At 43.8% G+C, this 17,047-nt stretch overlaps 2 protein-coding genes across 2 annotated transcripts in view; one reads left to right on the plus strand and one right to left on the minus strand.

Moving 5' to 3' along the window:
- The window catches only part of zcchc2 (zinc finger, CCHC domain containing 2), a gene marked incomplete in the record, with an annotated part of 44,012 nt that extends 30,253 nt beyond the window's left edge, over positions 1-13,759 (minus strand). Inside the window, 5 exon segments of the mRNA XM_048248061.1 lie at positions 39-139; positions 653-724; positions 9,378-9,442; positions 9,974-10,067; positions 12,775-13,759. Coding sequence (XP_048104018.1) covers positions 39-139; positions 653-724; positions 9,378-9,442; positions 9,974-10,067; positions 12,775-13,572 — 1,130 coding nt within the window.
- Positions 13,760-16,444: 2,685 nt separating this feature from the next.
- The window catches only part of si:ch211-106n13.3 (vWFA and Collagen domain-containing protein), a 35,368-nt gene continuing 34,765 nt past the window's right edge, over positions 16,445-17,047 (plus strand). Inside the window, 2 exon segments of the mRNA XM_048248156.1 lie at positions 16,445-16,458; positions 16,877-16,980. Of these exon segments, the coding sequence (XP_048104113.1) occupies positions 16,445-16,458; positions 16,877-16,980 (118 nt within the window).

Here is a 17,047-nt window from a genome sequence, read left to right on the forward strand (position 1 = left end):
AAGCAAGAAAATAAGGTGTTAGAGGTGTCCCTACTCACTTGAGTATCCTCTCCAGATCCATGGGCTCGTGTTGGTCCCTCTGGCTCAGTAACCTCAGAAGCCCCTTCTCACAGGTCTCAGAGCAGTGCCCTTTAGGCAGCTGAGAGAGAGAGAGAGAGATGGGGGGGGGCAGCCACTAGTTATTCACTCAAAACAAATAGCACTGACACAGCAGCAAGACAGCAAGAGGTCAGACTTTCCCTGATTATAAAAACACAGTTATGGCTCTCACAGACTCACAGAGGTATTTCTTTAGTCGTTTATTCACCCATAGTTCACCAAGTAATGCATCAAAATAACATTCCGATATGACAGACCCAGACTCCAGCTATTGCATTCTTTAAGTGTGGTGGAAATAAATAACAAAACACAAAAACTTGCACCAACGATGTTGCCAGATGGTGGGATTGTGACCTGGTTTTAAATTTAAAAACACACAGCAGCCATATCTGTGAGATAATCTATCAGGGAGAGAGTTAGAGTTAGAGTGAGTGAGTGAGTAAGAGAGTGAGAGTGTGTGTGAGAGAGAGAGAGAGAGAGAGAGAGAGAGAGAGAGAGAGAGAGAGAGAGAGAGAGAGTGTGTGTGTGTGTGTGTGTGTGTGTGTGTGTGTACCTTTAAAAGGAAATTCTCCAGCTCAAGGTGGGATTTGGTCACAGTGCTGGATGACTGATCTGACCAGAGCACCTAAAGCGTGGGAGAGAAAAGAGAGAAGAGGGGCTGGGATCAAACATCACAAAACACCTTACACCTCCTGCCACTCCCTCCTCCTCCTCCTCCTCCAGAGGCTGCTTCACTTCAGTAGATCTTATGGGAGAGGATTTATAGCCCGGGAGTCACCCTGGGGAGAACTGCACCTTGCTTCTTCGTTCTTCAAAACTTTCCAGAGCCTTTTCCTCTTAGCATTTTCCACATGCCAAGAAACTCAAAATTCCACCTTTCAGTCACAGACTATGACCTAATGCAGTTTTAAAGAGTGCAAATTATTTAGTTCTCTGATGATGCCCAAAGACGTGTATCTCAGACTGGTTAGCTGTGATTGGTTCAAGTCTCTCAGAGCACACGCCCACTTGTCCACTGACGTCACACACACGATGCATGCCCAGAATGTTTCAGCAACCAGGCCGCAGCCAAACTAGGTCATTACAATATTTGTCCAGAACATTTCTGCATTCCAAAGGCCCAAACACATATCGGAAACAATGTTCTTTGACATGTAATCGCAGCAACATGAGCCTTACAAGCAAGACATAATACCCAATGTCTTCATAGGGGAGGAAAAAGACCTCAAGAGCTATATTTTTCCAGACTATCCAATGTTTTAATCTGCTTTCTTAGGCCCCACATCCAACAGTGACCAAGTCTTCAGTGTAATAATTCCTAAATTGTAATGTGGACATAAGGGAAGGAATTCTTAGAGGATGTCGTCATTACTCTCCATGGATTTTGATGACACTATAACTCCGACCACAACCCCAGTAGATATGGCTTACTACAGGAAATCAGGGAGCAGTGGGACTGAACTGGAAGGAGGAACACCAGCTGGGACAGTTACGTTCTTTAACTTTCTAAAAGAATATAAAAATGTGTAAAAGTTGATGACGAGCCAACTGCTTAGCTAAGGATCATGGCACAGTATTAGATTAGATCATATTTACAAAACATACAAGACAAGACAATACAAATAATACAAAACAAATCTAATGAAAGTGCTGAACCTTCATCCTCCTTGCGCTACGACTTGAACAAAACCCTTGTGTTTAGGAAAATAACATCATCTGCTATGATGGCCCAAGAGAAAAACCCTGTCAGTCGTGATTAGGGACTTGCAACTAAGGGTAATTTTCATAAAAAAAGAAAATTGTAAAAAGAAAACTGTGTCCTAAAATGCCTTGTTTTTTCCACACACCAAAGATATTTAGTTTCCTCTCATAAGAGAGTTAGTAAAGCTGAAAATATTCAGTTTAAAAAAGGACACAACTTTGAGGTATTTCCCTTAAAACAAACAGTCCTTGAGCCACACCCCATAATTTTGGTCAATCGGTACCATTCAAGGGAATACATCTCATAGTGATTTTTGAGAAGGTATACCAGCCAAAAATTAGAAAATATGTGATAGCATAGCATTGCATTTCCTCTTCACTTCAATTGTACTTACAAACATTTAAGTTTCCAGTTATACTCCTATATGCTGGAGGATTTTATAGAGGTTGTTCATATATGGTTTGTTGCCGATAGTATGGAAAGTAAATAAAAGTTACGGAATATAGAACATGGGTTTTCAGCAAATGTATGAAGACATTCTCAAAAATACAGCATTTCAGGAATTTCAGGAACACTTCACTTAAATATGTAAACAAAATGAAAAACAAAAAGAACCTGACTTTATCCAGTTAGGATTTCTGTACTTGAAATGTATGCAAATGATTGCATAAAATTCATACATAATATTTCAAAAAACGCTTAAGATTTAAGCCTATTCACCTGAAATATAGCCCCTCATAAGCGTATAATAGACATAAACAGGGTGTAAGATAAGACACAAAAACCTAAAACAAATGCAATACTACCACTTCTTTTCAAACTCTAGGGTGGTATACCTTGCCAAAAATCACTATGAGACTTAATCCCCTCAGAGGCTACCAATCAATCCCTCTGGCTCAAGGACTAAAACAAAGACACAGACCGATGGACCAATTATAAAAATAATTGTTGATTGATCGATTAATTGTACTACTCGTGATCACTGTTTCAGAACTAAGCCCCTGGAGCTGCACTATCAGAAGAGGCAGCTAGCTCTATCAGCTGTGAATGTGATTCACATCGGGTAGAGAGAGAGAGCCAGCGGGCTCTCCCTCTCCAACCAAATGCCCCGTGGCATCTAAATATTTACCTAGTGTCTGGGTCTGAACCCGGGAGAAGAGTTGTAGCTCATCGACGGAGTCAAAATATTGTTTCAGGAAACAGGGTGGAGTACAGTGGTGCCTGTGCAAAAGCAGTGAAGCTAAAAATGCCAGCTTAGGATTCACTGCATGGTGATGCAGGTTAACCTAAAGCTGCTGCTTCACCTGGAAGGAGTCTGGGCCAAACCTGAGGTGCCACACAATGATTTTACTGGTTGCACTAAATTGTGCTTAAATCTGGTTCGCCATAACCACGCTACGCTAATTTGTTAAAAACTGTTCAAGTTGATTCTGCAAACTTACCCCCACAATTCAGTTCTGTGGGAAACAGTCAGGGATACATAGTTTTAAGCCTATCTCTCTTGTGGTAATGATGATGCCACAAGCCACATCAGCAAAGAGTCACAAAAAACATTGTTCTACAAAAGTGAAACTTCCTGACCATCATCAAATGCAAATCTATTCCATAAGTAGGCTAAAAACACCTTTATTCAAATAAGGCTATTGTAACATTTCAGTAAAAATGTGAACACAGATCAATCACCCTCTTAGCCTATATCGTATTATATCATATCTTATCATATACCAATAAGCTGACTGAGCTTGTCAGTGGCACTCTTAATTAATGTTAGCTGAACACACACAATTTTCCTGATGTCAATCACAAGCATTTGGAGCAGGGAGAAATTGAAGCCTTTCAGTGCAGAGAGACCAAAGAGTCAATCCTTTCTAGCAGCTTTAAAAAGACAAACTGTATTAAGTCTGGTAGGCATAATCATTCAGGATGAATTCAATCTTTTCTCTTGTTCCAGCTGTGACCTGGGCAAATCAATATTGGAGAGTAGTGCCTTTTATCTCCATGCTCAAACATAATATGCTCTGTCTGCTAGCATCAGTTGTCAGCTCCACTGACAATTTCTAGCCTGAGAATAATAGGCAATGTGGCCTGCAATGTGTGACTATGGAGCGGCTTCCCTCTGATGTGGTGACCATGACTCATGTAAGGGGGGGGCGGGGGAGTGAGAGCAGTCTGCGGTGAACCACAAGTAAAGATGCTGAGCTCTCATCTTCTCAAGCCTCCGTGCCGGACCAGGAGGTAGAGAAGGAGAGTAAGACCCTTGGAGTCAGCATCTGATTGCAGACAGACAGACATCTAGGCAATGGCTGTTTAATTTGCAGTTACCCAAAATCTTTGATGAGCTGCCCCGCTCATAAAACAGTGGGAATTTTCTCTAAAAGGACCTCTGGCTGACAGCCATGTGGACTGTCGATAAGAGGATCCTTTCCTTAATTACCCCCCTCCCCCTCCCCCTCCCAGACAGACCGTCCGAGGGTGCTGAAATGTTTAGCTGTTGCTCTAAACTGCTTCTCTCAACACCAGAGCGGGGTTCCAGCAACGGATAAACATTTTGGGACTTATTACAGGTCGGCTGCCTTCCTAGCAAGATTCCATCTGCCTCTAGGGACTGCTCAGGCCCCCTGTTCGCCCAGAATACCTGATGCCACCAACACACCACACAGAAAGTCATTGGCCGTACACTGAACATGGGAAAAGGAAAAGGTGCTGCACTGCAGTGAGTGAATGGGGGGCGGCATTTGGGTTTGGCAGCAGTGGGATGTATGGGCATTACTGTGACATGACGTATAAACACAGCCACGAGAGAGAGAGAGAGAGAGAGAGCCACAAGGGAGGAAAAGAGGGAAGGTTCTCTTCCTGTCTTTTGTGAATGCACACAGGGAAGGGGGTTGGAGAGGGAGAGATCCTTCTTTTTAAAGGTCTATCTTATGACTGTCCTGGGGGAGGACAGAAACTGGCCTCTAATCTCCTTCTCACTTGCCACCAGGTCATTTAAACATCACAAAAGCCATGACACACACACACACACACACACACGAACACCACACACAAAATCACACTCTTTAAGGTTTGACAGTAATAGCCGAGTCCCAGCCTCTTTAAAAATGCATTTGGTTTCCCCTCACAACCCCCCCGTCACTCATCACTGTGTATCTGTCCCGGGATCAGTGGCCCCGTCTTAGCTCGCGACATGGAGCTCGAAGCTATTATGTGAAATCAGAGCTGTGTTTACACTGACCAAGTACAGACAGTTAACGTGTAATGCATGTCTCCATCAACACTGAGCTTTTTATTTATTTATTTTCTTTTTCCACACATGAATACCACTGGCAGACATTTTCACGACACACACACACACACACACACACACACACACACACACACACACACAGAATTAAAATCGGCCTTCTTTCTTCCTCGCTGATTCCCATTTGTAACTGTAGAGCAGAAGCCTCATGAGCCGTGCAGAACCAAGCTGGGCTCACTCATGGCACACGGCTGTGGATTTCCGTCAGGCACATATGACAGCAGCTTTCGCAGGACCCTTAGGTTAGAGCTGCTGAATAGACAGTTACAGCATGCGTGTGTGAGTGTGCGTGTGTGTGATGTCAGACTGTGCTTGGCACACACTAACGTGACACACATCCAGATGTGGCGGTGGTGCTAATGCTGCTGCTGCCCACCGGATGATAATGAGGATGGATGCTCTGGCAACAGCCACCCAGGAAACAGATGGCACAAGCTACCGTACCGCTCTGTTCATCCGCCATGCTAACAGCTGTGTGCAAATGTGTGTGTGTGTGTGTGTGTGTGTGTGTGTGTGTGTGTGTCTTCATGTGTATGAGTCATGTGCTTTATGTGTGTGTTTATATCTGCCTGATTGATTGTCAAATCAGCTTACTACACCTTTCTCACCAATCACGGCCTGCAGGCAGACAGGATGCTTGTCCAGCCTGGATTAAACTCATTTGTGCAGGGGATAAAACATGCCTGACAACGCTGAACTTCATTTCCTGATTTCATCCACTCATCCCTACGATTTACCCGATTCCCCAAGCACTACACTAAATCTCTGCCATCGCATGTATGGGCATCAATCCAGCAGAGCATGTGCTAGCCCACACACCTCTTCAGACAAACATGATCTTGGCCAACTCCTTTTTTATTCGTTTTGAAGCTAATAATGGTTAATGAGAAAACAGCAAGCCTAGCTAGCAGACACATTCGATGACAGGGGAACGGCACTGATTGCATAAGCTATAAGGCTTCCCACTGATCACAGATTTAATTAGGTCATGAAGGAGAGGTGATTTTATACTTCATGCTAAATAACAGTCACAGGAGGTACAGGGCTAGACATCAAAGATTCAAGAGCGCTCCACTCTGAGATCTTTGCATGATCATGTCATGAACAGTCGGTCCTTTGCCATACCTGTTTTCTTGGAATTGTCCCTCAGGGGAATAAAAACATTTTCTGAATTGAATTGATCATTAAATTGTTCATGTCTGTGATAACGGAGCAGTACTGGTATGAATACTGGTATTGAATATGAGTACAGTTGAACGCTTACAGGATATAGCAGAGTACAGCACAGGGAGGATAACACATTTTGCCACTAGTGGCACTGGTTCATTGTTGGTAGAGTCAGCACCCAATTTGGTGGCACCATTTTTTGTTTTATCTAAACAGTAACAGAGCCAACGGTGTTCTCCTCGTCCTGATAAAATCTAGAATAGTACTACTGGTCATTAATGGGGCAGATGGGGAAAAACTGAGCGATAGCGCAGTAGAGCAGCCCACGCCCAGCCAGAGGGAGTCAGCCAGCTCCTGTCATCCTCCCGGGCTGACTCAATTTACTCCCTGACTAAGTGAGTATTATTAGAAGTGTCAGTTTTTGTCCATCGGACACCATCCTGACCTGTGGAGAAGTTGCCTCAGCGATGGTATACCAAGATGTTTCAGTCTATGGTACATGCCCCTGCCCTACACTATTCCCCACATCACTGCCACGATTTTCTAGCCTGGCTAACGCCAGACCTCATCTCATTGAGACGGGGTCTGGGAACTACACATTAATTTTCTCGTATTCGAGACGTGGTTTACGAATGCCCAGAGCCGTTTATTGGGCGCTACGAATGTCTATCAAATGCGTCTGTACATATCTCATAACCGCTTCGGTGTGTCGTCATCGTCTTGCTGTCCCCCCTCCGTTCTGTGATGGGTTCCTTCGTTGAGGGGAACATTTGGTCCATGGAATCCAGGCTGCCTAGCAGCGCGAATAAAATCGCGGCTAACGATTTTCCACTACTTTATAGATTTTTCCCTTTTTCTGACCAAAAGGATCCATTATTTAAGCTCCCTCATCTAGATTACTTATACTACAGATGAACCTATTGGTCTGAACACAGATTTTAATGAATAGTTTAATTTTACATACTATTCTGCCTTAGCATATAGCACATACAGGAATCCATTAGTCCTTTACACATTTGATCAAGCCTTTAACACAATATTCGTTGGTGTGTTCTTTTTGTTTCTTTCATCTTCCCGAATGCTGACCATAATGGGAAGCCCTTGCCATCTTCCCAGCACGAGAAACAGACATCCAAGCGCCGGGAGCCTTACTGTGAGGAGAGGGTGGGTGGGTGGGTGGGTACTTTCAGTTCAGATCTGTGTCACAGGCGGTCACTTCAGCAAGGACGCGGTCACCGCTTCCCTCTGTCAACGCAGCTCTCCGTCACACTCAGCTTCACCAGAGACCCTCACCCCTCGCTCCACGAGCCCCGGGGAGACGACAGGGAGCGCCGCCGAGGCCGTCAGAGAGGAGAAGGGAGAGATGGGCCCGGCCACAAAACCTCTTCACACACAACCTCAATATGTCCACCACTGGCCTCCCGGCCACTGCAGAGACAGCGCCGGAAGGACATCTTCCAGGGAAGAGGGAACATGGGAACACAAGGACTTATTCACTCTTGAGTAACTCACTGTCAGACTAGTCTAGACGCTGGATGATGGTAGTCATAATAAGCATCTAGACAAAAATCCTTTGCCAGGATATTTCCCCCCACCCCAGCACAGGATTTTAGGATTTAACTGTACACAGTGGTGAGGGGTGGGGGGTTTGAAACTGTGAATATGTAAGTCCAACTTTTTTTTCTTTCTTGGCCTTAAAATGTCTGCTTAGGAAATACAAGACAGATATTAAGTACTATCAACAACGGCGGCTCTTCCAGCTTTACCGTAAACATGACCTTTCTCAAGACCCTGGCTGCTTTTGATGAGCTCCTCGACAGCACCATGGGCTACTTTGGTCCTGCTCTGCTCTGAGGCCTGCTCTGAGACATTTGTTGTTCTTCCATGTTCACACTTCATTATGGGGCCAAAATATCATAATAAAAATCAACCCCCCCTCCCCCCCTCCTGCAGATGTGTGGCTAGGTCAGGGGGAAGGAGGGAGAAGAGGGTTGATATTTCGTCCAAGTTGCAACACAGTTGGCCTCTGGGCATCCTGCAACCCACCCACACACACACACACACACACACCAACACAAAGTCTCCACACTGTTATGGTAGAGGATAATAGTCTTTTTCCCAGAAGGGATGCAGTTAGAGATCAACAACCCCACTTCGGCCTGTTTGTCAGGATCTTGTTCGAAACAAAGGGGGGGGGGGGCAGAATGGAAATAAAAGAACAAGGTTCCATACTTGTCTCTTTATCTATCCGTCGCTCCTTCATAACATGAAATGACCTGCTGGGACTTCAAATCAAGTTACATGACACAGAGAGCAGAGGCTCAGTACAATGTATGTGTGTATGTTATTGTTTGTGTGTGTGTGAGTGTTCGTGTCTCAAGGGTGTATTTGTGTTTCGAAGATGTCTCTGTGTGTGTGTGTGTGTGTGTGTGTGTCTGTGTATGTATGTGTGTGTGTCTCTCTCTCTCTCTCTCTCTCTCTCTCTGTGTGTGTGTGTGTCTGTGTGTGTGTGTCCACAGCAGGAGCTCCGTACATTCCCTTCGTGCTCTGGAGCTCCAGCTCTGCGTCAGCCATCTGGCACCAGGCCACAGTCTCATACTCTCACTCGAGACCTCCTCTCTCCAGCCTCCACCCCTGGCCCTCCACCTCCACAACAGGGGCTCTGCAGCCTCCACCCCTGGCCCTCCACCTCCACAACAGGGGCTCTGCAGCCAGGTTCCATTGAGTTACAAACTGCCCTTACTAGCAGGTAAGGAATAGGGGGCAATCAGGGCAAGAATGAGGAACCAGGACTCAGTCATGATACTGACTACTTACGGTCCTCGAGACGTCTATGGGATAGGATGGAATAGGATAGACGATGCTTTACTGATGCCTTAATATACACACATAAAAAACATCTTTGCCATTCCTGAGGAGGCAGGCATATCAGACCCTGCAGAGACCATTGATGCAATCATACTCCGTAAAAAGAAGCTGTTTGATCATTTTCATGCTTGAACATACCCTAAAAACTCTCAACAAAATACGTCTCCAAAACACTACTTGATACTGTTGGAGAGATGAAACCACAATTGTTGATGCAGGAGAAAACTGTGGACTTACCTCAAAACTGTACTCCCTTGGACTTGCGGAGATTTCCTTCAAGATGATCTTCTCTATGTGTACGGCTGAAAAAAAATAAAAGAGCAAAATTAAATAGATAGATACTATCTATCTATCTATTTATGCTTGCTGTATGCATTTCTTTTATCCATTTCATCAGTGCATTATCCAGTACAAGCACGTCCCAAGTCTTCAAATCATAAAGGTCTAAGTTCCAAGGACTAGGCTTCTGACAAGAGGCAAGAGCTGAATATCAAATATTATTATCCAACTGTTCTGTAACAAGTTTTAAAATAGCCTTCATTACAAACTTTGCTCACAGAAGTGACTGGCATTGTTACTCAGCCATGTCAGTCTATTGTGCATGGCTAGCCAATGTTGTCACGGTGATGAAGTTATTCGTAAAGAACTGAAATGACTGTGTGACCATATTGCCGCTACATTCATTTCTGCAGTCAATGAAACACTTGCTGGAGCCCTCACTGAAAGGAACCGTCTCATCTGTTTGATGCCTCTCTGTGTGATGGAAGCCATACCCTTTTATTCAGATAAACAGCTGCAAACTGAGGAATGGGGTGTTTCTTTTTCTCATTTACCTTTACCGCAAGCAGTTCTGCTTGGGTGGGATGGCCGCGCTCTGCCTCTCCCAGTGTGTGGACAGAGGTAGTCAGACTTGTGGCACTCATTCGGCTGTTAAACAAGAAAAAGGAAATAAGAAATTGTTAGTCTAAGTCAGATGCAGTTGCATGTCCCCTTTCTCTGTCATAGGCCATCGCAGAGTTCTAAATACAAAAAAAAAAAACAGGGTGATCTACTTTTTGGAAGGAGTTTCATTTATCATAGTAAAAGTGGACAAGATTTTGGCTTTGAAAAAATGCTGTTGCCTCCAGAATTGAGTCTAGCCAATTATAAAATGAGTCATACAGCTCTGCTTAAATGAATGGATGTGTTTGTCTCAGTTAGTCACAAGGGTGCTGCCTTGAAACGAATAAATCCATACATTTGGCTTCACATTTCCCCCCGCTCATCCTGCACATTAGCCTTCATTTGAATGGCAGTGCAGCAGTTCTTCTTTAACCAGGTTTATTCCAACAGTCACCATACTGAGAGATAGAGATTTGTATTTTAACTCATGACAGGCAAGTCCTGTGTCACTACTCCCCGCCGATCCCAGCCTATGGCCCTGCTGCACGCTCTACCCAGACAGAAGCCAACTGAGTAACGGGTGCAGCCCAGTCCATTTGGGTCGGCGCCAGACCAGGGCCCGGCTCAGTCCAAGGCCAGCGACCAGCTGTTGTCTGGGCTTGAGTACTGTCTCAGACGCAGTCGGACAGCTTCCCCAGCGAGGGGTCAGTGACTGATGAGTCCCGAGACCGAACACATACACACACACACACAAACACACACACGTGGAAGGGTTTCTCATTGGTACCATCAGCAAAAAGCAGAGCAACAGAGAGATGGTCAGCAGTGGTAAAAGGTGCTCATCTTTTGTTTTATGCTTTGCCCAGATAAAAGTCTGTATCATCTTTGTTTGAGCATAGTCTATCAATGGTTGTCAATCCTGCCCCTGAAACTCTTCTGCCCTACATACATTTCAATGTATAAATCATACTATGTTTTAGTTTTTGATTGATTAGCTAAAACCGATGTGCTTAGCTGATAAAGAGCACCACTGTTACTTCAAGAGTACCACTTCAGTAGGGTAGGCAGAGCAGGTGAACAGTGAAAAGAACAGAATTGAGAATCAGTGTAACAGTGTGTCGTCAAGGCTAACCGATCCATATTCCTCAAGTGATCAACTGGTGTTACAGCTGCCTGTGGCAGAGCTGGGCCACAATCATGTGGCATTATTTAAATCAAATCCCCTCGTGGTACACAGCAGCAGAGAGGCCGTATGGCTGGGGGACAGACATTCATTCACACGACGCAGAGCATGACCAAACGACTTATTCAGGCAGCCTTTCACATTCTAATGACACACAAGGTGCCTCGTCAAGTCCACCCTATAACCCTCCCACTTTCCCTCAATATCCTGCTCAAAACAGAGAGAGGAGGGAGGGATAGGTAGAGAAAGAAAAAAGGGGATGGTAGGAAGGCGGGGGGCAGAGTGAGAGGGAATGGAGGAGTGTGAGAGAGTGAGAGGGGGAAAGGGAGATAGAGACAGAGAAGAGATTGCTGGTATACAGACACAATGCCAGATTCCCACAATACATCCATTCAGGCCTGCTGCCGGTTGTTCCCAATCAAAGAGCTGTGGATAGAATAGCTGAAGACACGCACGCCACGGCCAGACAGCCTGCGGCGCTCCGATAAGCAGCCCACCCGCCTCACAGATGCAGCCTAATGGTGGATTCACCTCAACCAGCGCTGGCTGGGGAGACCAGCAGAATAGGACCTGATGCTGATGCTGCCACACGTGTGGGCGAAATGGGGTTTCCCCAAATGACAGGAGGAGACGAGCGGGGAACTGTCTACTTAACAGGTGCTAGATATTAGAGTTCTGCACCTACAGCAAAGCATTGCATATTTTCAATGGCATGTCTTTGTATGATGTGCAGGCTAGATTACAGAGCAGCAAAGTTCTTTAGTGATAAGCAGGTGAGGTACAGTACAGACATCCGGAGTGTGTAAGGGGCCCTTGCAGGAATTTCACTTCTCATCCCGTGTATTATTAAAACAATAATACAAATCTCTCCAGTAGGCTACAGCTTCATTCAAACTTTAAGAGAAAACAATCTGGAGCTGGAGTGAAGTAAAATAGGCTTCTCTCCATCAGGTAGGACACTATAATGAGGGGGTGTGTGCTGTGAAATCGTGTCCAGGACACACTGGACTTAATTAGCTTAAAACGGGAAATAAATAGTAAGATTCACTTCCAAAAATGAAAATCAAATGGCACAGACAAATGAAAAATAAAAGTCGAATGGTTGGATCCAAATTTCACAATAACGCCTGCTCCGCCTATCTACAATCTTTGCCTGAAATGGATTTACCACACCCCCCCTAAGCGGGATACCCTCGCTTTAACAAACACTGCCTCCTCAGGATGGAGCAACTACTATTGGTTGAAGAGGGCTCTGAACGAATTTTACCGGCTGTCCATCTTTATGAGAATCTCTTCTTTCAAGAACACAACTTTAAGGCCAAACTGCGGCTAAATTAATAGGCAAATCTAGCTGAGCTTTTTATTCACTGAAGACAGCCTGTATGCTATTCCATAATCTATTCCAAATTAGCTACATCCCCTAGCTTCGACGTATAGCCCACGTTATCACGTCCAACACCGCACCATAATGTATCTACGTGACTTTCATATTGCCAAGCTATAACAAACAGGTGAATGACTAAATACGGTTGAATGCGTTCCTTCGAAGTATCCTTTTCAAATTATTACCGTAGGGGTTTCATTGCGGTCACAGTTTCTCCTGTATTCCTCGATCGCAGTTTCCACGTTGTCCAGCTGTAGCCTGATGGTTTCTCGCTGGTGGAAAGGGAAAGCCGGGTGGAGGGATGCCATAGTGAAGAGCAGAGCCAACTGCTCTAAAGAACTAATGTCAGACTCCATATCCAACGTTGGTCGATGAGGAGATTTTGTTTTCCCAGACTCGGCTCCTCCGTTTGTTGGGTAGCGGGCTTGACCGTGCATGGAATCCCCGTACTTGGATGGGGAAACCCCACAGTTTTTCAAGTCAAGAGAGGAATAAACATGGCTCAGTGTTCTAAACAGTATTCCTGCGCACTCCCTATTTTCAGATCCCAGAAGAGATAGACAAATGAGCAGTTTTGAGTGGACCACCGGATCGGTAACATCCATGAGGAGGCCCAAATCGGTCTGGCTGTTCGCCTTGATTTCATAGTCTCGGAGGACATAGAAATCTTTACGTGCGAGGTCCTCGAGACAGGAGCCCAAAAAGCGGAGTTCAAACGGTTGGCACATATGCAGCAGCCCACACATGAACTCTATCCGTTTCGCCGGGCTGAGGTGCAACCCGAACCACTCGAACACCGCCTCCTTGTTCAATTGTGGAAGCGGGCAAGCCGGTCTCGCTCCAGAGTCCTCCGTTCCGTTACAAGGAACCGAATTTGAAATTAAACGGTGAGCGTGGAAATCGCAGTCGTTGTTTTCCTGCTCTTCTTCCACGGAGTTGTCTCCCTCCTCCGCCGCTCTCATCGGCAGCTTCATCTTGAGCATTATCAACTCTGAATGATGAGCTGGAAAGCAAATATCAAAGACGAAAATGCATAGCTGTTTTGCCCCAATCTCCGTCCAAATACTGGAATGTAAGTTTTGCTCGGGATTCTGATAAAAAGCACTGTCATTTGGCGGCTTAATTGTGGTCAGCGAGCCAGTTCGCTCGCCAGCTTGCCGAGCCTCTAGAAAATTATGTCGATCATTTTTAACTCCTCCCCTCCCTCCTTCGAAACTGCAGGGTCCTAAGCATCTCTCACGACCCACTGTGTTCAGAGGAGTGCATATTTTGTAAGGGAAAGGGAAAACGCAAAGATCTCCCTGTTTTATGCCACATAACATAAAGCTAGCGTTCTATTATCCGAAATGCGTGTAGGGTTATTGTTTGTCACAATACTTGCCCGTTTATGTCACGCATTCTTTATGGCAACTCGTAGGCTTAACTTCCAGAATTCTCGCGTTGGTTGTAGGCTAGACATGGGCTATGTGATTGGTCTAAAGATGGAAGAGAATCTTTTTTAAAAAATCTGAGATATACCATGAGAACGTCTTTGACTCCAAGCAGAACCCAAATCATACCAAAACAATTATGTTAAGTGAATAAAATGCTGTGAAGATTCCAATGGAAAGTGGAATAGGGGGTGAAAAAATGGCAGGCTACATTTTCCATGCCTGACCATAGCCCAGATTTTGGTCATGGCAGTGTTGCCATCTAGTGGTCTGAAAAGAAGGTTATTTGCATCATTCTCGACTATTGCCGCTAGAGAGCAGTAATGCATCACTCTATCCAGAGCCGTATAGAGATTATATATATCTTTATATAATCCTTTTTAATATTTTACGTTTAATATTTTGCATTTTCAGTCAAGACAAACAAACATATTGGTCAACATTAAATCAATATTTGCCAGGGGTTTGAATAATTTTGTTCCTAGCTGTATACTATATATGCAATATACATTACATTACATTACATTACATTACATTACATTTGGCTGACGCTTTTTAACCAAAGCGACTAACAACATGGTAAACAGTAAGTTTTAGAACAATTCTCACAATTTTAGGACAGTTTAAAAAAAAATATACATAGTATCTCTGTATATAGTATATCTGTATATAGTATGTATATCTATCTATCTCTCTCTCTCTCTCTCTCTCTCTCTCTCTCTATATATATATATATATATATATATATATATATATATATATATATATATATATATATATATATATATATATAGATATATATATATTCTATAATACTATCTACGGTATATACTTCTCTGAATCTATCTACGGCTCTCACTGTAGCTAGGCCTACTCAGAGCTGTAACGGTGCTCTGGGAAGTAAATCAACATTACTAAAAGTTTTGTGGCAGGTGTTTGTTTTGGAAAGTAAATACAGTATAGCTTACATTGCCACTTGTTTAGAGATTATAAAGTTCCATGGGCCATTTTGACCTGCTTTGTTAGGGAAAACAATTCTAAACACTTGAATTATGTGCTATGGTTATTATTATGACGATTTGCTATTGTTGTTAAATTGTTTACTTTTTACCATTATTAGTATGCTTATGTAAGTACTCATTTGTTATGTAGACTATATGACTACTTAAAATTTTTACTTTTATTACCGTATTACCGTCAGTCGCTATGAACAAAAGCGTCTACCAAGAACCATAACCATAACTATTAGGTTTGGTTACATCTGCGGGAAGACATGTCAGAACCTTTTTCCATCTCGTCACAATGCCACATAGCATTCCAGTAACATGCCTATTTTCTTGGGCCAAAAAGGAACAAATTAAAAACAAATTGGTCCCCTTCCTGTCCGGCATTATGTTGTATGTTTTTGTTTGGTTGGATTCTTGTGAACAATTTAATAAATGTATGTTTTAGCTGCCTTTTGCTTGGAAGTGCAGTCAACACAGACAAAAAAAGAGGGGCTTTGTATGGAACACCATCACTCATTTACATAAACATATGAACCACTGTGCATCTGAAGGATCTGTTAAATGAGCAGAGGGTCTGAAACGTATTAAACAATACCTGAGAATATGTTTCTGTGCTCCCATGTTTAGGGGTTCTGTCTGTCTGTCTGTCTCGCTCTCTTTCTCTAAGTCAGCCCCTGAGCTGGTACCCTGGGTGGGATGGTGGAGGGGTGGTCTTTGTGGCATCTTTGATCTAAAATAGCTTGACACAGTGTTTGTTTAAACAGTGAATCGGAGCACACATCTGCGGTGCAAGTATATGTATAACAGGAACCATTAGTAAAAACTTTGCGCACATCCACACACACACAGTGGGTTTCTATGCCAAGCAGAGAATGTCAATGAAATTTGGAATATCTAAGCTGTAGTGGGCACCTTTCTTGGTATTACTTTTAATTCACAGAAGACTCAATTCAAGAAAGTGGCAGTGAAGGAAGAGCAAATCAATTTTTTCAGACACTATGTCAGTCTACTGACTTGAAGTGTCCACAAACTCCACAGAACTATGGCATCCTGTGACCCCAACCCAGAAATGATTCAATTCAGTGAACTGATACAATCCTTCCCCCTTGACAAAAAGCTTATATTAGTCAAGCTAAGTTAGCTTTAGTTAACTAAAGAGCTATGTTAGTTTTTAGTTTATCTATTCATATTTCTGTCTGTCTGTGTGTGGAGTCTGCCTCTGTGCCTTGGCAAGCCTGGAGCCTGGGGGTAGCAACCACAGGGTTTGATTTGCTTTAAAGCTGGTTTGTGGACGGTTTAACCCACACCCCTCCCTCCCTCCCTCCCTCCCTCCATCGCCTTGCACAGAGGCTTGTCGCACATGCACCCTCTCATCCAGAATCTAAACAGGCACGTGACAACCTGGGCGGAGTATAAAAATGGATCTGCCAGGGTCCGGTCCTATTCATGTTTTCTGAGCACAGTAGCTGCAAAGCATTCAGGCTGCACTACCAAGGGCCCAAGAATGAGAATACTTGAAGCAGCAAGCTGTAAGTGACACTGTGTTGGGCCTTTCTGCACTGTGAACTGGAAACTAATTTATATAAGAAAGGTAAGTCAATTTGGTTGACAGATTTTGCAATGAGTTTAGTTGATGTTTGAGTGGCAGAGTAACTACATCTCTAACTTTCTGTCTCTCTCTCTCTCACCTACTGCAACTCTAATATATTTATGTAATGTCTCTATTTAAAACAAACAAAAAAGACAGGTGCTTTACCATTTATCTTTTTAGGAAACTGCAGTTGTGTGGTGGTAGGCCTAATATGTAATGTGATGTTTGTGACACCATATACTTGTCAGTTTATTGACAGGTTTAATCCCTTATTGGCATACAGTAAGGATGTGGACATTACAATCTTTACTGCTCTGGCTATTCCTGCCTTATATGAGGGGGGGGCAGAAGACATACAAGCAGGTCTGGCAACACATCTCGTTTACCTTGTTCTTTGTCTTAACATCAGTGTCTTAACATCAGTGAATCA

The sequence above is a fragment of the Alosa alosa genome, chromosome 1 (assembly GCF_017589495.1).
Source record: "Alosa alosa isolate M-15738 ecotype Scorff River chromosome 1, AALO_Geno_1.1, whole genome shotgun sequence".
NCBI lineage: Eukaryota > Metazoa > Chordata > Actinopteri > Clupeiformes > Clupeidae > Alosa > Alosa alosa.